Raw genomic sequence first — 26,755 nt, 5'->3', positions numbered from 1 at the left:
CTATTTAGGTCTTTCTTTCTTTCTTTCACCTGTTTCTTTCTTTCTGTCTTTTCCTCTTTCTAAAGAAACATACTGCTTTTTACAAGTTATGTGCTTCGTGGCACCATTAGTTGGATAGATGACTTAGTTTTTGTTTTGTTTTGTTTTCAAATAGAACCTGTTTCAAAAATTATGAACACTAGGATGAAGGGTGGGAAATAGATTTTCTTGCCCTGACGTTTGCCAGGGGTGTTATCGAGATATGTTATTAGGTATTAATGAAAAAAAAAGCTAGAGCACTGTCATAGGTTTGGAAGGATACTTTATAGCCCTCATCATGGTACTTGAGTATTTACCTTAGCATACAAAAGGGACTGAGGAATGGTTGTAGTAAGTAAATTGTTTAGCCTTGTGTAACCAAGTTTTTTTCCCAACATTTGACCACAGAATGCTTTTTACGGGGATTACCCATTCACAGTCCTTGAAGCAAGTGTTCCAAGAGCAGAATTTGGAAAGTGTTGTACTAATCAACAAAACTCATAGGTCAAAATTAATAGTTTTCAAAATCCTAATTTATGGCAAGGAAATTAGTTAATTAATGGGAATATTTGTTCAGACACCTGGATTTCACACGAACCAGTCATTGTGAGTGCTACTGGATCTGGAGTATCCTGTGAGTTAGAGGCATCCATTTAGAAATCTGTTGTGGAAAGGGTAGAAAAATGAAGGAATGTGTTTAGAAACTTGGTCACTCTGCTGATACCTATGATGTTACTTTAGGATATATTTTATTTTTCATGTTTTCTTAGGAACAATTTGAAACATACAAAAAGAGAGAACAATACAATGAATATTTTTCTGGTTCCTTAAAATAATTGTTCAAATGCTTCAAACACTAGAGGAAGTTTCATTAAAAAAGGACAAATGTTTGGGGCGCCTGGGTGGCTCAGTCGGTTAAGCGTCCGACTTCGGCTCAGGTCACGATCTCAGTCTGTCAGTTCGAGCCCCGCGTCGGGCTCTGGGCTGATGGCTCAGAGCCTGGAGCCTGCTTCCGATTCTGTGTCTCCCTCTCTCTCTGCCCCTCCCCCGTTCATGCTCTGTCTCTCTCTGTCTCAAAAATAAATAAAAAAGTCAAAAAAAAATTTTTTTAAAAAGGACAAATGTTTTAATGGGACCATCCATTATAATTCTTAAATGATCTTGATTCATACAGTGAGATTTTCTCCTGACAGTACTGAGATATTTATCAAGTGCTGATTCAGCAGCAGCAGACCAGATAACAAAATGACAAAAATATTCTTATAACTAAATCCAAACTGTTTTTCTCTTCATGTTATACCAACTTTTTCTTTTTCCCTTCAGGATAAAAGATAGTATTGATATTGGGTAGAATAGCAATGCTGGTCTCATCTGGGGTCTTGTTATTTTTTCCTTTTTTTCCTGTCTTTTTTTTTAAGTTTTATTTGTTTATTTTGAGAAAGAGAGAGCAAGTGGGGTAGGGGCAGAGAGGGAGAGAGAGAGAGAGAGAGAGAGAGAGAGAGAGAGAGAGAGAGAGAGAGAGAATCTAAAGCAGGCTCTGTGCTGTCAGCCCAAACTGTGAGATCATGACTTGAGCCAAAATCAAGAGTTGGATGCTTAATCAACTGAGCCACCCAGGTACCCCTTTCCTGTCTTTCATCAGGCAATATGATATATTCCTGTATTGGCTTAGGTAAAGTGATGCCTCTGAAAAAAGGGCAGTCTTCAACAGAAGTTTCTTTTGTTTCACTTCCGGCTTTTTATGTCAGCTTCATCTTAAAACTGACCCCCTGATTGTCTGAGACCAGGGTTTAGTTCATCCCACTGTAGGGAGGGTGGGATTATGTTGATTGGTTTAGGTCAGTGACTGTGGGATAGCATCAGTCCTACCATAACTCCATGGCCTGGAACTTTTGGTCTTGTTAAGAGAAAGCATGTAGAAAATGAGGAAACCAATAATGTCCTTTTACTCCAAATAAGACAAGTTTTGAAAATTCTACAACATGCTCTACTACATATTTTTAATGTTTGATGAGATGTTTAGACATTTCTTTTTTGCCAATGTATTAACAGTTCTTTTTGGGGGGGTTCTTTTTAGAGGACAAGAATTTTGGGCAGATTTGAATGCCATGAATGTGTATGAAACAACTGAATTTGACCAACTACGAAGGCTGTCCACACCACCCTCTAGCAATGTAAACTCTATTTATCACACAGTCTGGAAGTTCTTCTGTAGGGACCACTTTGGATGGAGAGAGTATCCTGAGGTATTTATAGGTTCTTTTTCCAAAAAGTACATTAAAAAATTTTTTGCCTTTCAGTGTCCTTTCTTTCTTCCTTTACAACAGTGACTAGACAGAACAACAAATCAAAGAGCTTATTGATGTAAAATTGAGTGTTATTGATACAAGTAACATTATTCTGTCTTGCCTTTCTGAAGATGCATTTCTTTCCATTAATCTTCTGGAATACGTAAATACAAACCACTATTATCAAAGAGGTAAAATGTTTTCCCCAATATCTTATACTATATAGACCAAGTAGTTATATTGGTAAGTACTCAAACTCAGTGCCTCTTTGGAATAATTTTAATGAAATGAGCACTGGTGTAAGTCTGGCTATTTCTAGCTCCTGGGCTCGTGGTCATTGGATCATGTGTTACACTTAGCATTTCGGAAGTCTGACGGGAAACCAGCACTCTTAAGCCCCTGTAAGAAATACTTGACAATGTTTATTTAGCTGTGGTCAGGCAAATCAGTCATTTAAAATTCTGGCATATGCATCCTTAGTCTGAGATGGTAAGAATAGCTCATCAATCACAAAGGAAGGTTTTCAAAATGATGGTGGCTTTACTTTGCCTCTGAATGAGAATTCTGAGTCAGTTTTAAAAATGATGAAATGGGCTTTAGAGATTAATTTCACATTCCAAAGATCTGACTTATTTAATTTGATTAAATTCATTTCCAGCATTACAAAAAGGGAGAACTGATTTCTTTACCCTTAGGTTTTATTTTTTAAGGCAATAACAAAAGAAAACTACCTAATATGTTAATTGCTTAATAATACACAATGGAATTAAAATTTCTGAGACTCTCTTAAGTAGTCACTAGTATCTAATACCTTCCATGGAGAATAAGAAGCTCTTTAAAATGTATTCTCAGAATACTTGGGCTGTCCCTGTGTTTTTCCTCTGAAAGATTTCTTGGGTTTAGAACTTAACTAGTTTATTTGAACTGTATACACTATCATCTTTAATCCTCTTCTGAAAATTCCCGTAAGAAATATAAACAAAAAAATCTCTAGGACATTGTTAAGGCCTCAAACTAGAATAGAGTAGTTCCCTGGACCTCAATGTTTCCTATGTTGGACCTTGATCTTCTGAAGAGGGAGCGTCTTTCTATTCTGCATCTTTGCCCCCTATTCCCTCCCCAAAAATCCTGTGTGTAAAGGGAATTAATTTGACCGCCTGTACTTTATTGAAACTTTACTGATGTTAACAGCAAGGTTAGCTGTTTTTGCCTTTATAGTAACATTTTTCATATTTCATAGTGATTGCTTTTTTCTAACTTTTTTTTTCTTTACCTTCTGTTTTCTGCTCCAGTCTGTTATTCGATTGATTGAAGAAGCCAACTCTAGGGGTCTGAAAGAGGTCAGATTTATGATGTGGAACAACCACTACATCCTCCACAACTCATTCTTCAGGAGAGAAATAAAAAGGAGACCCCTCTTCCGCTCCTGTTTTATACTGCTTCCATATTTACAGTAAGTGTCCAGTGGAATGCCTAATCTTTACTCTTATTTTATGTAAATGTACAACTGAATGCCAAAGAGTAAAAGATTTTAAGAGACTAACGTGGTTATTACTTCGAGAATGTGAAATTTTGAGTTATTCAATGGGTTTAAGTCTTTAAAGAGTAGCATTCAGATAAGCTACAATTAACCTCACTAAAAGAGTGATTATCCAATTGGTTTTTTGAACTGAAAAGCAAATAGAAGTAACATTTTTACACAATTAAAAGTAATTATATCTGGAATGAGGCAGTTGGCATTTGTGAAGACTGAGTTTCCTGATGATGTCTTTCCATGTAATGGGACTACTTCCTAGTCCAGGTAAACTGCCAGGACAAGTAGGGAGAGTCCTCCAAGGTTGCTTTCTCCCATTCTTCCTTGAGTGAATTTTCTTGGGAAGAATCCTTTTCAAATAATTTGCATTCTCATGTGCTAGGTAAGGCCCACCTTCCTGTAACACTCACTAAAATTACCTGTCCTATTTCTAGGTTGAGACTGAACTCATCCTTCTGAATTATAGGTGAGCTCTTCTTCCATTTTCCCAAGTGCCATTTCTTTTTCCCTACCTCTAAATAGCCCACTGGCACATCTCCATAGATGCCAAAAAGGTGGAGCATGTTACCAATAGCATAGCCATCTTTGAAAGTTAGTAACTCTAGGGAAATCATTATGTACTCTCGTCAGATATACCATATTTAGAACCCGATTTTTAAAATACTAGGTTTACTTGGTTTTATGGACTGGGGAAGCCTAGCATAATACTGGTTTTTCTCTTCTACCAATCTTAGAGATGCTGTTTTTATATTCTTACTAGTTTTTTTTTTTAATTTCAGTCTCAAACTGTTTTTCCCAGATTATGACAGAATCTTAATGATTCTAATTATGAGATTGCAAAGGGAACATTAAAAACAAAATGCAAAAAAAAAAAAAAAATACAAATGAATAAAAATCCCTGAAATGCTCAGTATCCAAAAGCAATTTTTAGTAATGCTGATTTTAGAAATGCATATTGGCTTGGGGTAAATGTGTGCTTTCTTTCTAGTCCAAGTGTGAATTATTTTACCTTGTAGGTTTCTTTTTTTTTTCTTTTTTTTTTTTTTTTTTTTTTAGAATCTAATAAAAATGCCATTTCTGTGATTTCACTAGCACAGCTGGAGATAGTGTCAGCGTCCGGTAGTTAGGAACATATTGTCCTCCTAGTGAGATGGTAGAACTCATTAGTGGGACCAGCAGCTTGGCATGCTGAGCCAATCAAGCAAGATGTAGCTTCTGAGTGAGAGTAAGAATGCTCACCCGAGTACTGCATTGTTGGGGGGGTTTTACAGAACATGATTTGAACATGATTTGTTTCAATCCTAAAACAAGTAATTGTAGAATAACCCCTCCCCCTTTCTTTTTAAACTTAGGCTTACTTTGTAAAAGTATGAACTATAAACGTCACAAATTTGGCACCTTACTATTTATAACATAGGCTTAATAAGAGAACAAAGAAATTCACTCTATTTTTTCTTCTTTTTCCTTTTTAAAATTTCCTATTTTAGTCTTCTTGTCTGGAACAGTGATAATCAGGTATAAAGTAAGAGCTTAGCAAATCAAAGAGATTATGTAGACACTTGAGTGAGAAAAGAGCAAAGCAGCAGCAAGTTCATCAGAGTGGAATGGGTAAATGCAGCCCTTCAGTTCCTATCTGCCCTAGAGTCTGGAGCTGTGGGGCACTTAGACTGGCCTCATGGGAAGAAAATAGAGGCCGATTAGTTTCAAAAAGCAGACTGCAGGGATGCATGGGTGGTTCAGTAAGTTGAGCTTCCGACTCTCGATTTTTGGCTCAGGTCACGATCCCAGGATCCTTGGAATCAGCCCCATGCCAGGCTCTGTGCTGTGTGTGAAAACTGCTTGTGATTCTCTCTCTCTCCCTCTGCCATGCTCCCCCACTCTCTCTCTCTCTCTAAAATAAAAAAATTTTTAAAAAGGCAGACTGCAAAAATAGATGTCAGAGAGACCACAATTTTAATCTTATTAGCCAGGAAGAAAGTTTTGTTTTTAAGTAAAATACAGACAGTTAAATTAAAACATAGGTGTCAAGGGGCGCCTGGGTGGCTCAGTCGGTTAAGCGTCCGACTTCAGCTCAGGTCACGATCTCGCGGCCCGTGAGTTCGAGCCCCGCATCAGGCTCTGGGCTGATGGCTCAGAGCCTGGAGCCTGCTTCCGATTCTGTGTCTCCCTCTCTCTCTGCCCCTCCCCCGTTCATGCTCTGTTTCTCTCTGTCTCAAAAATAAATAAACGTTAAAAAAAAAATTAAAAAAAAAAAAACAAAACATAGGTGTCAAAAAGGCTACAGTTCTCAGTGAATCAGAGATGCCTAAGAATTGGGAATGCCAGAATAAGAGAGGTGGGGAGAGAAGACTTAATCTATGAATTTCCTGCAAATTTGGCTCTTTATAAATGAGAATTTCCCTGGTGGTGCTTTTTATTCCCTTCAGTTTTATTGAGCTGTAACTGGCATACACCTCTGTCCATTTAAGTTTAAGGTATATAGCATAATGACTTAACATACATATATATTGCAAAAATGATTACCACAATCAGGTTTAGTTAACATCCATCACCTCATAGTTACAAAGAACATATTTTTTTTCTTGTGCTTGCTGCTTTTTAATGAGGCTGATAAGAAGGAGCTTATTCTTTTAATATTATTGGAATACTTGAGCGAGGCAGCATAAGCAAACAAATCTCAGATTTAGAGGTTTAGGAGTTCATTTCAGCTGAAAAGACATCTATCCGGTGCAGTCACCTCATGGTCATGGGAAAGCCTGATAGAGTTTCTTTGACTACTCCTCAAAAAGGATAAAATAAATTAATTTTTACATCATCATTAAAAGTGGGTTAGGAAACATCTTTTGAAGTGGCAAGGGGAGTGAAAGAGAGTGTAAAAGATGACCTTGGATTCTGAAAATCCATTCTTCAGAGGTCCTGAAGTATAAATTCTATACCCTTCAACTTTGCCTGGTACCGCACTGTGAAGCACGCAGTATGTCATTGGAATACTCGTGAGCTAAATATGAACTCGGCATTCCTAGAAAATAAAGCCACGTTTGTAACTGTGCTTGGAATATGTATTTCTAACCCATAGCAACTGGAGTATAGAAGTCCCATCAGACAACTGTCTATCTGCATTTTTATGTTTCAACCTAATTGGGATGTTGGCTTGTTAAAAGTAAGCATCTGTAGGTAGGAATGGATGATAAAATCTAATTTAATGTTTTAGGATGGCTAGGATTTATTTACACAGGCTCATCTTTAAGTATGTGAGTCTTCTATGGTCAGTGCCAGGTTTTCAGTACAGCTGTGACAGCAGCCTAAAACCTATTTTGGGCAGAGTGGTTTGGGAGAATCTTCCTTTCCTTCCTCAACTCAGAAACCTCTTTTGGTAACTTCAATCCCTAATAATACGGGAAAACCTGGTAGGCTGGAACTTACTCTCTTTGTAGAGCAGGAATAGAGGGAACAGCTAAAAATAAGGAGCTTATACTCTATGTTTCCTGCCATTTCTCCAGAGTAGTGATGGCTTTTTAAGGAGTTACAGACCTTTCAGAATCTGATTAAAGCAGTGGGGCCTCTCTTCAGAAGAATGTGCCAGTGAATGAAGGCTCTGGAGGAATCTGTCAGGGATTTATGAAAATGCTCCAGAGGACAAGAACTGTTGTGCCTCTGCCATGAAGATTGGAACAACCAGTGCCCCTTTAAGTTGACCCCCGAACTTAAAAGCACCGAGGGATTCTGTAAGCCCTGGCTCTATCCAGAACTTCTCTGTGTCTCACAGGGACTTTCAGGCATAATAAGTTGTAGGTACAGTGACTTGAAGGGGACGGGTGTTAGAGGAGGCAGTTGTGCTTCTGTAGCTTTTAGCTCTTTAACAAGCCATCTCTTAAAAATCAAAAAACTGTGTGGTGTGGTGGTGGTGGTGGGAGTGGGAGTCAGGCAAACCTGAGTTGCAACCATGGTAGACATCCATCACTTTCAAGCCTTAGGGGAGAAATTATATCTATATCTATGTGTCTATATATCTATATCTATATCTATATATCTATATATGTATGTATATGAATTGTGAAGTTTATAGAAGTAGAGAATGCTGCATCTGTAAACTATGATAGATAGGCCTGGATTCAAATCCTGTCTCTGTTCTTTGCTATTATGCTAGCAGGATCTTTATTTGAAAAGTATGGATAACCAAGCCATCTTGCAGGGTAGTGATACTGTGTGTAAAAAGCCTGTCCGTAGGATGTGCTTATTACTGTAAGGTGGCTGTGATTATGAGGAGGGTGATGGTAATATATGCTCTTGGAGACTATTTGCATGTTCATTCAGAGTCGTAACCTCTGTGTCACAAAGCTCTTTTGAAAATTTTAGTTTCTTAATCCATTTGGCACACTCACTGCTTCCTTGTGACCACTCTGTGCTGATGAGTGTTATAATACCCTGACCCTGAATCTGGGTCTCAGGGCCAGGATTTCCTATCCCTCTGATTCTCCTCTTTTCCTCTGTTTTGAAAATGGCCAAAAAAATATAACTTAAATTTAAGCATTTAATTGGGCAGGAATAAGTAACCATCAAGCTGCTACTTATCTAAACACATCTTTCAAAATGTAAAGACCTGAATTGTTAAAGGTTCAAGAATATGCATTCTGGTGTCTAGAGCTTAAAGTTAATTAGCTCAATCTTAAGCACACCTAAAGCTATAAAATTTGAATAGAGTTGATGGTTTTCTTGTTATGTGATATTGAAAAATGAAGCAAAAGCCAAATGTCAGCTTTCAGTGCCTACTCCATTGATTTTTGTTTGTTTCTACACAAAAAGTATAAGCTTTTTTATTTTTAATATCTTGTGTCATCTTCCCCTGCCTGCCTTACTTTGTCTCCCCATTATTCTGCTCCCCCCACCTACATAGCCTTTAGTAATGGCAAATTTTTTGCTTAGTACAGCAAAGTTTGAACAATGCATATAAATTGTCGTTCCCTTGAAACAGTTTCTTTAACTGTAAGCAAAAGAGGAGTCCAAGATTCAGAAAGTAAAGATATTTATAAATTGGCTCTTGCTTGCTTGCCTTGTAGCAGTACATTCCAGAGTTTTCTCCACCAGGAGGATAGGTTATCTGTATACAGGCAGTGTTACTCTAAGTTTTTTTTCTTTAATACATAGCATTTTCTATGTTGTTTTTTGAATAAGCATTTAAGCTATAGAAATTATAATATTAGATATTGCTATAGAGCACTATAATGTGAGATGTGCTTATCTCTGAATGTTTTACATTGACATTCCTTCCGCTCCCTTCTAGGACACTTGGTGGTGTTCCCACACAGGCTCCTCCACCTCTTGAAGCAACCTCCTCGTCACAGATTATCTGCCCAGATGGGGTCACCTCAGCAAACTTTTACCCTGAAACTTGGGTTTATATGCATCCATCTCAGGACTTCATCCAAGTGCCTGTTTCTGCAGAGGACAAAAGTTATCGAATCATTTATAATCTTTTTCATAAGACTGTGCCTGAGTTTAAATATAGAATTTTGCAAATATTGAGAGTCCAAAACCAGTTTCTTTGGGAGAAATATAAAAGGTGAGTCAGCAGTATGAAAAGTTCAAGAGAACTTTTCTTAATGTAGCTAATGACAAATGCAGAACATAATAGTAAAGACTTTCACAAAACCTAATATGTTCGTATTTTTTCATATATTAACTCACATATACTCTTCAAACAGACCTATAAGTAGGATTGTTGCAGTGTACATTTTACGGAGAGGAAACTGAGTCATATAAAAGTTCAGTAACTTCCCACATGTTATACAGCTAATAAGATATGTGCTAGAGTTTGAACCCTGGCAGTCTAACACCAGAGGCTTTGCTCTTAATCACTTGACTGTGCTGCCTCTCAAATAACAAATGTGGTACAAAAAGAATACATGCAGATTTGAGGAATCTCAGAATTAAGAGACCCTCAGGTTAGTGGAATTAGACAAGCCATCCTGAGAAGGTAAGTCTTTGAGCTAGATTTGAAATGGAAGACTAAGTGAACAGGTGTTGGGAAAAAAAATGAAAGGGCTTTTCTTGTCTGCAGTGGAAAAGATAAGTGTACACTTTTAATATGATCGTTGATGACATTGTGCCCTTGAAAACTACTTTAACACTTCCTCCCCATTGAAACCATAAAGAGAAGTTTATGACTATGTCTTGCCTATTAAATTGATATGTACCTTCCTTTTTCTGAATTCCCTGCCCACTGTTTGCATTAGGAAAAAGGAATATATGAACAGGAAAATGTTTGGCCGTGACAGAATAATAAATGAGAGACATTTATTTCATGGAACATCCCAGGATGTGGTAGATGGAATTTGCAAGCACAACTTTGACCCTCGAGTCTGTGGAAAGCATGCTACAATGTTTGGACAAGGCAGTTACTTTGCAAAGAAGGCAAGCTACTCTCATAACTTTTCTAAGAAGTCGTCCAAAGGAGTCCATTTCATGTTTCTGGCCAAAGTGCTAACTGGCAGATACACGATGGGCAGTCATGGCATGAGACGGCCCCCTCCTGTCAATCCTGGCAGTGTCACCAGCGACCTGTATGACTCTTGTGTGGATAATTTCTTTGAGCCTCAGATTTTTGTCATTTTTAATGATGATCAGAGTTACCCTTATTTTGTTATCCAATATGAAGAAGTCAGTAACACTGTTTCCATTTGAAAAATCTTGGTACGGCTAAGTTATTTGATCTGAACTCAATCCAGCGTTTGTAGCAGGTTTTGGATGGGTAGGACAGAGTGGGAACAGCATTGGACATTAATAGGGCACTTTTAAGACCCCTTTTTTTAAGTGCTAGAAAGTGAAAATTTTTTAAAGAAAAACACAAGTTTTAAAATGACCACTTATTCTTTAATTATTTACTAATTGTTGTTAGTGTACTCAGTGTGGAAAAGACTAAAGATTGCATTCTCTTTTTATTCACACTTGTACATATAGGCAGCAATGGTATTAGGAGCATTTAAAAAAAAAAAAAAAGAAAGAAACTGAACAGCCTAACTAATTAAATGTGACTTAAGCCTGGTAGAAGTTTGGCCAAATGAAATGGAGGCTGTGAGCAAGGTGAGGATTCTATTTATTTATAATGATAAAACTGACTGGAGCTGGTACTACCATACTTCTTCCCTGTCCAAAGCATCACTTGTGGTGTAGGATAAGTTCACGAAATTCTGGTGGGTGGAAAGAAATTTTTATTTTCTATCAGCAGAACTGAAATGTATCACCTGGCCAGAGAGCGACGACTTTAATTGTTCTCCAGAGTTTGCCATCAAGTGAAAAAAAGAAACCATTTGAAAAATTTTTGTCACCAGCAAAATTTTTCACTAACTGGTTATATAAAACATGATTATTGTGTTGTTAAACTTCAGCCTTAGAAAGCTCAGTCTCTTCCATTATCATCTACCCCAATCTGAAGGAATCGGGCAGCTAGTTTGGTTAAAGCCAGTCTTGAGGATTACTAGTATTACTTTATTTTAGAGTTCCAGACCTAGGCCCTGACTGAAGATTTTAGAGAAAGGAAGTTACATCTATAACTGAATTGATAAGGTTTATGACTGTGCTTTGCACAAAGTAGACTCTCAAAAGTATTTATTGGCTTGGAAGTGATGTTAAAGGTGGTTATCCCACCCCTGTGCCTGCTCTGCCAGATGCAGCTGGGTTCCCTGGCTGACTCTGTACTTTACACTACTTAACAGAAACACAAACTGGGAAATTGTGCCACTGGCCCAGCTGGAGCGATGTTAGGTGTGTATGCTAATGCCTCACTTCAGAGAGTTAGCAGCTAGGTATACTTTGCCTTTAGCAAAGCAAATACCTGGATTGGTAGAAGTGGAAGTGGTTGTTCACAAAAGAATTCACCATGGAATTCTTTCAGATACCAAGCTCTCCTAGTATGTTTGTGGTTATTTCATTTACACAAAACTTTTCAGGAACTCCTGTGTTGTTTAAAACAAGATATATCTATACTGATGTCTCAGTGAATCAGTCTGTTTAAGCACTTATCAGGGCTTCCACACAATTATTTATTTTGCCCTAGTTGATCTTGTTGTTTGCTGCCATTGGCATGAAACAGCCAACTGGCTGTTAAGTTGTTCTTTCATTCAATTATAACTTGTAAACCAGTGATTCCCAATCTTTTTCAAGTTAAGACACCTTACCATTGCTTATTTGATTTTATGAAACTTGTTCCTTTTTTTCTCCTTAAAGGAAAATAAAGCTTTATGACATATTTATTTTTTTAATAAAACTAAGCAAAAATAAAAGTTCTGGTAATTCTTTAAAACTTTTTGTTGTTGTTTTGGTTCCATTTAAGGTGACCGAATTCAGCACATAGTGGATGATCTGTAAATGCTGGTTGATTGGTTGAATGAATGTGTGATTCACTAAATGAACAGACCCAACCAGAACCTGCTACTTAAACTTTGGTGCTCTAGGAATCAGCAGAAACTCTGTTAGCTAGGAGTCAACTGTAAGTGACAAGAGAAGAGCGAATATTTTATTTTGCAGGTAAATATTTGAGGAAAAGGGAAACAGCTATATATCAGCAAACAGCTGTAGTGAAAAATATGGGCAGGTTGTTCCCCATCAACAGGTGCTGAAGGAAATAATATGAAGAGGAATATAGAAATCTTGTCAGCTGTCAAGCACCTTAGCTTTTAGCCAACTTAATTAAAAAAATTTTTTTAAGTTTATTTATTTTGAGAAAGCATGCACACATGTCTCAGGCACAGGGGAGAGTCAGGGAGACTCTCAAGCAGGCTTTGCACTATCAGAGGCTGTCCACCCAGAGCCTGAAGCAGGGCTCAAACTCAAAAACCATGAGATCATGACCTGAGACAAAACCAAGAGTCAGATGGTCAACCGACTGAGCCACTCAGGGCCCCCTCAGCCAACTTAATTTATACTGTGGTTAAGATTTCCAAGGAAAAGCTGCAAGCTCCTTGAAATATTCCAATGTCACACAATCCTATAGACAGGAAGGGTTTTTTTATTATATGCAAAGTTTATAAAGATTGGATTCTTTGTTTTTTGTTTTTTAAATTTTTTTAATGTTTGTTTTTGAGAGAGACAGAACGTGAGCAGGGGAGGGGCAGAGAGAGAGAAGGAGACACAGAGTCTGAAGCAGGCTCCAGACTCTGAGCTGTCAGCACAGAGCCCGACATGGGGCTCGAACTCGCGAACCGCGAGATCATGACCTGAGCCGAAGTTGGACACTTAACGACTGAACCACCCAGGCACCCCAATATTGGATCCTTTGTAATTATAAATTCTAAAACCCAACTCTGCCTTTTGCTACCAACCTATTTTAGTAAGTGTTTGGATATAAAGAAAATCATTAGAGCTGGAATACTAATCTTTAAAGAGGAATTTTTATTATACGAGGTCTGAAAATGACTGAAAAAGGATATATTCAATACTTGGGACGCCTGGGTGGCTCAGTTGGTTAAGCCTCCGACTTTGGCTCAGGTCATGCTTTCACGGTTCACAAGTTTGAGTCCCGTGTAGGGTTCTGTGCTGACAGCTCAGAGCCTGGAGCCTGCTTCCGATTCTGTGTCTCATTCTCTCTCTGTGCCCCGCCCCCACTCATGCTCTGTATCTAGCTCTCTCTCTCAAAAATACACATTTAAAAAGTTTTGTTTAATGAATATATTCAACACTCAAACAGTGCTATACAGTCCATTTAAATCAGTGGGGTTGTTCCTCCATTTAAGGAAGGTAAGATGACCACAAAATGTTTCTGGTTTTCCTTAATTGGGACCAAATAATCAAAATGTGTTTAGAAAATTCTGTATGACCCTTCTAAAATCTAATCCACATTACTTATGTTGCTGCTGTTGTGTGTATTCTTTTTAATAACCTAAGCTCTTCCATTATAACTATACTATAATGTTGGGAAAAAAATCACTTAACCTTTCATATGGTTAGTTTTCTCACCTTTGAAAAAGAAGTTTGTGATTTTGAAAGACTACAAATAAGAAATCCTACAACGCACACATTTTTTGTAAAGTTCTATACAAACTGATAGTGTTTATTTACAAATTAAAAGCCAGATACATAATCTTTAAAGAGGATAGTGTTGGTTTTCAAAATCTGCCCTATCCAGTTTATTGATTTAGATACTCTTGCAAGCAAGTTAAAGACATGAAACAGTGCTTTTTACCTTCTTTTCCTAACCTTTCTCATAAGATACGGTAGAAAGAAAAATTTGCTGTTGAAAGTTTTCATCAGCATTATTAGTTGGTCTTACTTGATATGTTATTGTTCAACTCATTCCTCAGCATACCTTCTAGGAGCCTGTCAGATGAGCTCTTTTAAAGCTTTAATCTTACATGAATGGAAGTGTTTGTGTGTTAGAAGTGTTTTGTGGACACTTTGCTAAATTCTCTAAGCTGAAAGCAACGGTGCCCTACTACTCTGAGCATGTCGGAATTTCGTGGACTTAATTGCCCTTAAGCACCTAATGATTAATAAGAGGAAAAGGATTATAGACTTCTATGAGTTCAGTGATCTTTTCAAGGAAATTCGTATTACTCATCACAACCATATCTGTGTTTGATAAGTAGAATATACTTAGTCTACAGACATTTGGTGCTCAAATGGATTAATGGGCTCCTTACAATAACTCCCAGATGCTGCCAGAGTTTATACCCAACAGGCTGGAAGCCACTGGGCTAAACTATTTCTGTATTCAAGTTTTATAATTGTGTGTCTCCTTAATTATGTCCAATCTTAAAAGCCTTAAGTCAGACAGCTAAGGGGCTCAAACTAGTGTGCAAGAGCCTCTAACCCTTGTAATACCTAGCAAGTTTTAGGTGCCAGATTGTCATTTGGTGGGCCTTCCATTTAGATACATCAGCTGCACTACGTAGTGTTTCACGGTACATTAAGGACTGGCAAGCGGACCCTAAACAGATGCTACTCAACTACGTGATAATGAGGGACTCTTCAATGCTCATCGTTTTATAAACTGGTTTTTGAGCAGCAGGGATGGATTTTGGGGACTCACCCACACTTTTCTGATAAAGGCCGTGGTTAAAGGTCTGCATTTCCTAGGATCTTGGTCAAAAGTTTGAGTTGTAATTTCTAAGCTGAGTGCAGTGAAATGCCCTACTTAGGTAGAGCAACCATAAATCTAACTAGCATTGGTCTCAGTGATCTAAGCTAACTGAACCCAGAAACTACAGCTTTAGTTCCAGCAACTCATAAATATAGCTTATTTCTAAACGCAAATTTCTACCTACATGACTTACATTTTTCTAAAAATACGAGTTTGTAGTTTTACTTATAGTTAACTTGTAGGCATATACAAGTCAGTGCTAGATAGGAGTAGAAATGCAGATTTTGTAAGTCATTGTTACTCAATTTTCTGATGAATTACTCTCATTTATCAGAAAGCAATGGCTTAGTCGCAAGCCTGAGAAAGTTATACAATCTTAATGTGTGGCTTGTGGATTGAGATTTAAAAAATGTAAAGCAGTTAGCCCTGTGCCTACCTCATGATATACAATCAGATTTTAGCCACTGGAGTACTAACAGAAGTGGTAGTATGGTAGGCTAAATAATGACCCCTAGGAACCTGTGAATATGTTCTGTCATATAGCAAAAGAGGCTTTGTGGACATGATTTAATCAAGGGTTTTGAGAAAGGGGGCCCAAGATAATCACAAAGGTTCTCATAAGAGGGAAGCAGAAGATGAGATTGGAAGATGCTATGCTGCTCATCTTAGAAGATGGAGGATGAGACCATAAGCCAAGAAATGCTGGTGGTCTCTAGAAGCAAGGTAAGGTAAGAAAACGGTCTCCCCTGGAGCCTCCAGAAGTATTGCAGCTGTGCTGACATCTTGATTTTAGGACTTCTGACCTCCAGAACTTGTAATAAATTTGTGTTGTTTTAAGCCACGAAGCTGGCAGTAATTTGTAACAGCAATAAGAAGCTAATACAAGTAATAAATGTAATATAAATTATATTAAAGGATTATCAAGAAGTTCTTCTAATATAAATTAGCAATTGAAAAGGGGACTAAAATAAGAAGTATTTTAATGCTTGTTGGAAATTTTTAAATGTTATGTGAAATTCCAAGACAAACTACCAGTGGCTTTCCGAGAGTGGAATATATACATGCTTATATACATGCTAAAGACAAACCTCACTTAAAATAAGGTTTCATTTAAGGGGTATTTATCTTTTTTTTAATGTTGTTTTTTTTTTTTTCTGAAAGACAGAGCACTAGCCAGGGAGGAGCAGAGAGGAGGGAGACACAGAATCCAAAGCAGGCTCCAGGTTCTGAGCTGTCAGCACGGAGCCCGACGTGGGGCTCGAATTCACAAACTGTGAGATCATGACCTGAACCAAAGTCAGACACTTAACCGACTGAGCCGCTCAGGCACCCTTGGAGAGTATTTAAATACTGAATAAAGACAAGCACTATAGTTTGATAGCCCAGTCTTCGTGAAAGACAGGGAGAAAGCAAACTACTTTAGTGAATTGGTGGAAAAGATGTTGGGATGGAAAGTTTTTATACCAAGATTGTCTAAGAGTGGGTATACTTTGCAGATCCAGACCTCCTTTGGGTGATCTTTTGTTCTTACATAGGAAAGAGTGCACAGCTATTTAGAAAACATTTGTTGACTGGCTTCTAGAACCCTGGGAATTCCTCCTTGAAAGGGCACTGTGCTCCACAATATAAAGTAGCTTCCTTTACCCTAGCAAAGTACAGAGGTTTTTCTCAGCCCCTTTCTGTTAAGGAATATCAGAAACGCCAGTCTTTGTAGAGACCTCATTAAAGTCTCAAATCTTATTAAGTGTAACTCCACTCCTAATTGTCTTATTTCCCTATATTCAGGAGCTTCTTACCAGAAGACAGCATTGAGCTTTGCTTTGAAGGAAGGGACATCTGCTTAGCTTTGCTTTTCTCTGTAGTAGCTTCTTCCAAAGAGTCTTGCAGAAGGGTCAGGGTAATCAGACTGTTTTGGTAAAAATGCATAAGGGTGCCTTAAATCATAATGAATGTAATGAATTCTTTATCCTAACAAATCCAGAACAGGTTATTCCAACACTAATTAATTCAAAAAGTGCAGCATTTCCGAGGATTCTGTATAATTCCCTTGGTTCTCCCCTCATGGTTACAAGATGACTCCTGACTACTCTAGCCTCAGATAAGACTGCATCTTATTTGCAACATTCAAAAGTAGGAAGGGATGAGCTTCAAGTAGTTCCTTTTTATTTTCTTTTTAATTTCAAAAGTTAGAAAAACCTTACATAAGCACCCCAGTGGATTTCCATTTTTGTCTTACTGTCCCAGGTTGTATCATGCGTCCATGCCTAGCCCAATGCCTGGCAAAGAAGACAGAATCACTATGAATGATTTGGACTAATCAACATTCACTCCTTAGGGCAGGAGAGGGATCCATTAAGCAAGTTATCACCCATACCTGAGCAAGATTGAGATGTTATTAGGAAAAAGGAAAATGGCTGTTGGGGAGAAAAATCAACAAGTATCTTTCACACATACTGTTTTTCAGGTTAAGTTGAGGGACTGCATTATAGGGCACTCTTTAGGAAAGTTGTGCAATCTATTTCACAAAGACCCTAGGTATCCATTTCCTTAAAGACCCAATGGTTATGGCAGGAAAAGACATTGTTTCAGAAAGCCTGTAAACTGACTTAAAGCTGGATTTACCACTGGTTGGTCTTTGAAACTTCCAGATTCTAAGTGGAGCTATTTTTAATGTGAAACTTTGGCCTTCTTAATGGACTGACATTAAGAAGACCTGTGCAGCATGAGGGGCAAGAACAAAAACTGATTACTTAGATTGGAATCCTCGAATCATTATCTCTATGTGAGGTGACTTGAGCAGGTTAGCATCTCTAAGACTCCGTTTCTTCATAATAAATAACCTCATGGTCTATACAAAGATTAAAGGAGATTTCATGTAGAACACTTAGTGCAATAATAATGCTCACTTCTTTTTAAGTTCAAGGACTCAAATGAGACCAAATTGAAGATCTGTATTTGGGAGTAGGGATAAACCCCTGCAAAGATAAAGCATCCATTTTCCTCAGTTTTAGACTCAAAAACTCCTACTTTCTAGTAAAAAAAAATTTTTTTAATGTAAACCATTTTTACATATTTTTAAATGTAAAGACAAAATACAGGTAAGCAGAATATAATGAAAATAATAAATTAACTGTCCACCTTCTCTCAGCATCAAAGCCACGCCCCCCCCCCCTCTAGGTTTTTGGAACTGCTGTGAAAGTCTGGGGTTCTCAGAATTTGGGAGGGGAATTGACAACAGGCAGCATCAGAAATGGACTCATCCTTCAGATTTGCTGGGACACCGCAGGTCTTGAGGTTGTGACGGTGAGAGTAGCCTACTTGGAGCTGATAAATGTAAACCATTGCCAGCAAGCATACTCAACTAGCTTCCCTCCACTAATGCAAAAAAACATCTGATGGAATTAAGGCATCACCAGGCGGTATTCTGATAGAAACCTGGGAAAACCCAATTCTGGGTATGCCCAGTTCTGCCTTGGAGCAGTCACTTCACCTTCCCACAACATCTCTGAGGAGGTATTTGCCCAAAGGAAGCAAAGCAAATAAACTTTCTCATTATTTGGGGTCTTGGCTCCAATCTGTAATATCGTACACTAGACTGAAGGTTGGAAGGCTACTTTGTCTGTTACTAATTAGAACTAAATGCTCTCAGATCCATCAGGGTATGTAGGAGCCCTGCCTCAACTATTCCCTACTTTTAATCAGGTTTTGCTTCTATGGCGCAGAGAAAGACCAGTCCAACTCACTTTCCTGCCAGCTCCTGGAAAAGAAAAGTATTCATTATTTAGAGCAAGCGTTGATGAACTTTTTGTATAAAGAGTCTGACAGTAAATATCGTAGACTTGGTGGGTCATACAGAATCTCATAGCTACTCAACTCTGCCATCGTAAGCAGCCATAGACTGACCTAGCATAAGTGAACAAGCATGGCTGTATTCCAGTAAAACCTTACTTCTAGCCTGCCACCCACCTATGCTACATGGCACTTTCATTCAATCTAAATAATTGAACCAAAGTTCGCTCATTTGATTTGTTACTTGGGATGTCCAGGTACCGTATCAAATACTAGCTTCTAGTTCCTACTGTAATTGTGCTCCTAACTACAGGGAAAGCGTTATTATTACCTTTTAAAATCTGATGCCCTTTCCTTCCCTGTCCTATACTAGATTATACTGAACTCAAAAAGAAAACTGAAAGCCTTTAGGAAGCCTATACCTTTGTGTTGATATTATCTGTGAAGGCATGCTGCAAGGCTTATATTTTCTCTAAGGGCATTGGTAAATCATGAGGCCACTATGAAAAGGCTTCCACCATTGCACTGATACACCCACCAATTGAAAGGCCATCCCATCCTTGCTATTCTGGTTTAACAGAAACTTCCCATCAGAGGGCAGAGTAGACAAGAAACCAACTGGCTCCTAGAGTAGCAGATAGTCAGTCTCTGACTGGGGCACCAAGCGGATGGAAAACTTTTCTGACTTAAGGGTTTTCTGTCCTAGGATGACCAAGGGCCTAAAGAAGCCCCTAAAGGCAAGGGGTCACTAATAATTTCTCTTTTTTAAGTTAGAGGTGTCAGGACTGTGGTAGCACCCCCACCCTAGGGCCAGGAAGTAGAGCAGAGAGTTTTTCCGGAGACACAGGAAGACAACAGGTTGGAAAGGGTAGGAATAACATTACAGAACTACAACCATATGTTTGATAAGACTCAGGATCAGCCCCAAGTCTGAAGAGGCCAATGTCAGAGCCTGCAGTTGGGCCGTATGGAAGCAAGAGATGTTGGTGATGGTAGCAATGGTGATACAGTGGTGATGGAGAAGGAACATGGTGATGGTGATGGTACTAATGAGGATAGTGATGTTCATGGTCAAGGTGGTCATGTAGATCAGGATGGTGGTGATGGTGATGATAATATTGTTGCTCTTCTAGGACCTGATCTGAAAAGAAAGTGGGGGTAACACATTTTCTATTGCACAGCTCCACTATAGAGACTCATAGGAGAAGGGAAATATACAAATTTTGACCTTGATTCCTGCCTTAGAACTCAGTCTGATCATTTGGAGTTAGGAAAGAAAAGCAGTAAACTCACAAGCTTCTATGAATTGTTTAGCAAAAGATAGAGACCTATATGGTGAATGACTTTTTATTTAGAAAGATATGTTAATGCTTCTTGATTTGGAAAATAAAGGGTTTTTTTTTTTTTGTTGGTTTTTTTTTTTGTTTTTTTTTGTTTTTTTTTTGTTTTTTATCTACTTCCACTCTTGATGGAAAGGATCAGGGCTGCCTTATTGTACAACTCTAGGGAGCATTCACTCATCAGTGTGACTGGTACTCCTGGAGGAGTTTAATGCCCAGAGTGCAGCTATGCTTAGGCCTTGGCATAACAGCCTGAGAAACTGGGGTTGGACCCCAAATTCAAGGAAGAGCTAAGAAAGCAAAAAGTTCTTTTTTTTTTTTCTTTTTTTTTTTTATGTTTATTTATCCTTAAGAGATAGAGAGAGACAGAATGTGAACAGGGGAGGGGCAGAGAGAGAGGGAGACACAGAATCCAAAGCAGGCTCCAGGCTCTGAGCTGTCAGCACAGAGCCTGACGCAGAACTCGAACTCGTGAACCATGAGATCATGACCTGGGCCAAAGTTGGACGCTCAACTGACTGAGCCACCCAGGTGCCCCAGAAAGTTCTTGAAAAGGAAAGAATAGTGCCAACAACAGAGAGATAGGCCAGGCCTAAGCCTGGACAGAATCAGTAAGACATTCCCAGCAGTGGGCAGCAGTCCATGAACTTAGGCAGGGTGTAGTGTGATACTTACATTTTAAGTTGTTTCCTGTTCTGAACTATATTTACCTTGTGTTCTCCACAAGTCTTAAGTAAAGTCTTACAACAGCCTTGAGTCTTAAGGAATACTCAAAAGAAACTCACGTCTGCTCTCTGAGTCCCGTAGAAAAGGAATAGGGCAGAAGCCTGCAAGTGATCGACAACCGAGCCAGGAGAGAGACACTGGGCAACCACCACTGGTTGTCACTACCAAAGAATTGAAGCCCCCTCTCTGGAAAGTCGGGGGCACGTACTGGCCTTCCCATAAGTAAGTGACATGGGAGGAATTGAGTTATTTTCCTGGGATATTAAAGAAGGCTGGAGAACGTGGAGATACTGAGGTACAGTAATAGTATTTATTCATGTTTATTGAACACTTACTGATAATTGTTGAACATTTGCTATCTGCGAGGCTCTTTGTTAAGTGCCCGATGGGCCTTATCTCAATTTACAGTTGAGAAAATAAGGCCTGTAACAAATTATTTTGATGAAGAGAATGTAGCCAGTAAGTGGTAGAGCCCTATTTAAACCTGTCAGCTAAATTCCAAATTGAGAGTCAAAATCAGTGGTCTCCAAACATTGCGATGATACATTCCTATCATTAAAATCTTGGGGTTGGGCCGCCTGGGTGGCTCAGTCGGTTAAGCGTCCGACTTCAGCTCAGGTCACGATCTCGCGGTCCGTGAGTTCGAGCCCCGCGTCGGGCTCTGGGCTGATGGCTCAGAGCCTGGAGCCTGCTTCCGATTCTGTGTCTCCCTCTCTCTCTGCCCCTCCCCCGTTCATGCTCTGTCTCTGTCTCAAAAATAAATAAACGTTAAAAAAAATTAAAAAAATAAATAAATAAAATAAAATCTTGGGGTGGGGCATATCCCAATGTATGTGTATTTATTTACTCCTAAAGTATATATATCTTCTTCTCCACTTTAATAAATTATATATATATATATATTTTTTTTTTTTTTTAAACACACATGAAGATAGAAATAAAACAAGAAAAAGATGAGGGAAATAATGTAAAATAAAAGACAAAAAATTGTAAAAACAAGAAATGTGTTTTATATTTATTAAATGTACACAAATATTTTTTCTCCCTAAAAAAGTACTACTAATCATGCTTGAAAAAAGTATATCACAAAGATACTTACATCCAAATTGAAGTCCATTACTGACAAAGCTTACTAACTCATACTCATTTTTGTATTCTTAACTCCCTTAGACAAAGACTCCTGTTGGAACTCAGCTAATAAATATTCCTATTTCCAGATGTCCGTCAGTTATTCTTGTAAACTAATATAAAAATGTTGTATTTTTATATTTTTTTAACATACAGCTTCAAATTCCATTGAAACTTCATTTTGATGGCATCTAAATAAGAAAATTCTGCTTCTTGTGTTTCTGAAAAAGCATATGTGAACATTTTTATGATATATTTACAGCTTTTTAAAGAAGCAGAAGCATATAAAATGGAAACACATCAAAATATTCTTTTTCAAAATGCTCTGTCTACTGCAGGTTTCTTGTAAAATATGTGAGCATTTCTCTCTCCTTTAAAAGTGAAAGGCAATTTCACTTGAAAAGACAGTTGAAATGTGGGGAGGGGTTGGTTTTGTGTTTGTTTTTCAAAAATATCTTCTAGGTCACTAGAATCAGCTACTTGTCACCAGAAAACAGGGTCAGCAACTTTGAAACATTAGTGTTTTTGTAAAATAAAAGTGCATAACTGATCTTTAATTTCACCTTGTAAGAACGTGGTCATGAGATAGCTAGTGAATCTAGTTGTGATAGAACGATTTTTGTGACCACAGCCCTACCTCTCCCATCTTATACAGTTTAACAAAGTTGGACTATTTCAGACAGGTTTTGGCAAATATTTTCTGTAAAGCACTTGCTAGCAGATATTTTAGGTTTTGCAGGCCATGCAGTGTCTATTGCAACTACTCATCTCTTCCCTTGTTATCTGAAAGCAGCAAGAGACAATTTGTAAGCCAATGAGCGTGGCTGTATACATAAAATTGTATTTACAAAATGAGGCATCAGACTGGATTTGGCTGTGGCCATAGTTTGCCAACCCTAGATTTAGGGTGATATCATCTTTTTTTTTTTTTTTTTTTAATGTTTATTTATTTTTGAGACAGAGCATGAACGGGGGAGGATCAGAGAGAGGGAGACACAGAATCTGAAACAGGCTCCAGGCTCTGAGCTGTCAGCACAGAGCCCGACACGGGGCTCGAACTCACGGACCGTGAGATCATGACCTGAGCCCAAGTCGGCCGCTTAACCAATAAAGATATCATCTTTAAACCCACTCAACCAAGCCCAGATAATCTGCGATGGTTGCAATACTCTGAAAGGGAAGAGGGAGCAGATGCCTCCCTCAGCTCAGGGAACCCCTCACTCTCTCCTGAGGGTACCTTGCCTACTGTACATGATACGTGCCCAGCCAACAGACTGGCCTACATGGGGTGCCAATGTTATAAAAGTGAAAAGTTAGAGAAACTTAAGATTTTTCTTAAAAATTTTAAGAAAATTTTTAAAAGCCTGGGTGGCTCAGTCAGTTGGGTGTCCCACCTCGGCTCAGGTCATGATCTCACAGTTCATGAGTTTGAGCCCCACGTCGGGCTCTGTGCTGACAGCTCAGAGCCTGGAGCCTGCTTTGGATCCTGTGCCTCCCTCTCTCTGTGGCCCTCCCCTGCTCTCTCTGTGTCAAGATAAATAAACATTAAAAAATGTAAAAAAAAAATTTAGACAAAATGAATTTAAACAGGTGTTCCAATATTTTTGTCCTTCATTTCAATTGACCATTGTGTTATCCCACTCTTGAGATGAGTTAAAGCTTCTGCACATCGACTTGTGAAAGCGGGTCATTGGGATAAGAACAGGAGATGCGATGAAGAAGAAGGCGTGTGGGAACTTTCCTGGCTCCAACAGTAGCCAATTTTCAGATGGGGGAAGGCATCAATGTGAAGGCTGCCTTCAAGGATGAAGGTCAAGAAGTCCAGAGACTGGACTAAGGGAAGAAGAAACAGAACAGGGCCTGTGGCCTTTGGAGAGACTTTCTGATCGCCATCCAGACAAAGTCTGTCGTGCCTTTACCACACTACATTGTTATGATTTATTTAAAGGTAGACGAGACTCGAGTGCTTTGAGTGTATCTTTGTATTTTCAGTACCTTTTTTAGAAACCAGGTGTCATAGACAATCAATAATAATGTTTGGTGAGTGAGCGGATGCAGACGTGCACCACAAGATTTGGGTCCCATTCTTAAGGAATAAGATTAATTTAAGATTAGCTAAGACAGACATGTAAAAATATAAGGCACAATATGTTCCCAAAGTGTCACTGTGCATCACAGACCCAGCCCAAGAACAGGAAGGAGGACATTGCTGTGACTCAGCGGAATGGGATATTTCACCATCTCCGGGAGACGTGTCGCATGAGGACATGTAAGGTGACGCAGCAGGTTTTTAAATGGTCTTTTCACAGGGTGGCTATAATTTAGTTGATTTGATCAATATAGACTGCAGGACGGAAAAATTCTGGTAAAACACAAACGACCTCATGCCAAATTATGTGGTTTTTCTAGACTCACCCAACTGGAAAATGCCAAATTCCTTCTCACTTGGTGCCGCATGAGTGCCACAATGATTAAGTGCAGAATCCCAGACCAGGTCAAGCCATCAGCCAGGTGATGGTCTTAAACAGGCAGGGCTTCCCCTGAAGACAAAGGTTAATCTTATCTTCTGTATTTCATATATGTGAGCTGGTGTCAGTTTATGTCTGAAGTGTCATTAAGTCTGGACATTATATGTCAGTTGAGATTCCTTTGGTCACCATTAAGCTTTGCAGGCCCTTGTATAGGTTTGCTTGCTCTCTCTCTCTCTTTCTCTCTCCCTTTCCCTTCTTCTCCCTCTTCCTCTCTCAGCTCAGCTTTCTGAAATTTTATGCTGAATCAACATAGTCACTTCTCTTTGGGACAGGGAAATGGACCACACGGTTTGAAAGAGAGTGAATAGAGGTGTGAGTAGAATGTGTAAGAAGAACATTACTTTTTCGGTAGCAAAGAACTCTGCTTAGAGAAAGAAAACAAATTCTAGCCCCGCCTTTTCTGATAGCCTTATCCAAGCTACTTAACCCTTCTAGGCCTCAGTTTCCTCATCTGTAACATGAGTGGATTGGATCTCTACTGCCCCTTCCAACTCTATGATTCTAAGACAAATTAAGAAATAATAAATGTATAGCTTCAATCACCAATACTAATCCCTTGACCTTAGAGATGTAATATGTTTCACGAGGAAAATCATCAGATTCCAAGCTGAGTGACTCCATAGAAGCATCTCAAAAATGGAAGGTGAGAAATCCAAGTTGAAATCCAAGATTATTGACACTCGTCACTCTGATCGCCAGACATATTGACTGCCTATAATAGAGCAGCCCCTCCCTGGGACAGAACCCCTTTCAGTGTTCATGTCTAGAGTCCTGTCTGAATTATTCTCTCTCCCTCTTTCTCTCTCTCTCTCTCTCTCTCTGGCGTTTCTCTCTCCATCTCCACTTGCCAGTGCCCACACCACAACCCTTTCCCTCCCTCCTCCAAGAATACCAGAGAATGTGTGTCCTCAAGAGCCTCAAAAGCCTTCCCTGAAACCTGATCCCGAGGACGAGGACGAGGACGAGGGACCCTGATCCGGAGTTAGCCAGCCCTCTGCAGTGACCCACTTTTTAATAACTTCCTCCCCTGCAATCAGGTTCTGCCAGCACAGATAACAGGGCTGCTGCCTGGAAAGGCCTCCTGCAATACTGAGTCTGTCTTTCTCTCCCAGGGCTCCTGCTGCCGTGCAGACCGGCGGCCTGGGAGCCGGTGCTCAGAAACACCTTTCATCTGGACCTGACTTCACAGAGGGTGGGTAGACTCTGCCAAGAACTGATGACATTCACTGTTTCAGTGGAACTTTCAAAGCTGCCGTCCACGTGTCGATGCGAGCAGGTTCTGTCCTCTTTGCCCCTCCTCGGTCAGGTCCAGGTCGTGCTCTCTGACTCAGCCTCACTGCAGCGGTTCTCCGGGGTGTTCCCAGGGCTTTTTCTAATGAGCCCTTTCTCCTTCCTGCAGCCCCACTGAGATTCAAACCGCAGGCTACTCTACCAATTCCCCGGGCTCTGGCCCTGCATGGGTTCTCACATCCACCTTGCAGCTGGTGGAAATTTTGCCTACAAGCAAGTTAATTCCTCATGATTCTACTAGATACATATTTAATGCATTTTTAAAATAGATCCTGCATGTCATTTCCATGGCTATTGCAGATTATTGATGGCACATTTTTTTTTAAAGAAAACTTTTATATGCATCGATGATTTATTTAACATGGGGTGGATTTTATCCCCAGCAGAGAAGAGGTTATACGTCTTACTTGCTGTTATTTCCCTGGCAAAGCATTGTAGGAAACCACAGAGACTGTGCTCAGAATGCAGACATCTGAGAAACATTTGATTTCCACTGTATTTCTTAACATTTTACTAGTAGCTGAAGATTCTTATCAGTCCATAATCATAAATGGACCAGAACACGAAATAGCTGTGAGAGCTAAGAAAAACATTCTTGCTGGAACAAGTTCATTCTTAGAAAACAAGTCCTGTTCTAACTTAGAAGGAGGAAAATTAAAATCTCATACATGCATTGGGAAATGTTTTTTAAAACAAATCATCTTTTTCTTTGGCTCTCTCTCTCAACACCGGTCAGGTTAGTTGTTCAGATATTTGAATGGATTCGAAATGAGTGCACTGTCTCCCAAAAAGGATGTTCATCGTAAAGGAAAATGCCTTTCCTGAAACAATTCTTCAACTCACTCTCACAGAGACTCTACCTGAGCCCTGGCTGTGAAATGCCCTGTCGTTGAGCCAGCCAACAAGGCAAAGACACAACTGAATTTAGGAGCTTTTGTACTTTTAGCATTTAAAATTTGTTCTGGGACACCTGGGTGGCTCAGTCAGTTAAGCGTCCAACTCTTGATTTGGCTCAGATCATGATCTTATGGTTCGGG

At 39.1% G+C, this 26,755-nt stretch overlaps 1 protein-coding gene across 1 annotated transcript in view; it reads left to right on the top strand.

The window, feature by feature from the left end:
- LOC102952262 (TCDD inducible poly(ADP-ribose) polymerase) overlaps positions 1 to 12,652 on the top strand; it is a 31,018-nt gene extending 18,366 nt beyond the window's left edge. The window contains exons 3-6 of the mRNA XM_007086271.2: positions 2,096 to 2,264; positions 3,599 to 3,759; positions 9,122 to 9,400; positions 10,074 to 12,652. Of these exons, the coding sequence (XP_007086333.1) occupies positions 2,096 to 2,264; positions 3,599 to 3,759; positions 9,122 to 9,400; positions 10,074 to 10,521 (1,057 nt within the window). The 3' untranslated portion in view covers positions 10,522 to 12,652. The remainder of the gene's footprint in view (positions 1 to 2,095; positions 2,265 to 3,598; positions 3,760 to 9,121; positions 9,401 to 10,073) is intronic.
- The last annotated feature ends 14,103 nt before the right edge of the window (positions 12,653 to 26,755 follow it).

Source organism: Panthera tigris, chromosome C2 (assembly GCF_018350195.1).
Source record: "Panthera tigris isolate Pti1 chromosome C2, P.tigris_Pti1_mat1.1, whole genome shotgun sequence".
NCBI lineage: Eukaryota > Metazoa > Chordata > Mammalia > Carnivora > Felidae > Panthera > Panthera tigris.
Note: the sequence above shows the minus strand (reverse complement) of the source record. Positions and strands in the feature narration are given on the sequence as shown.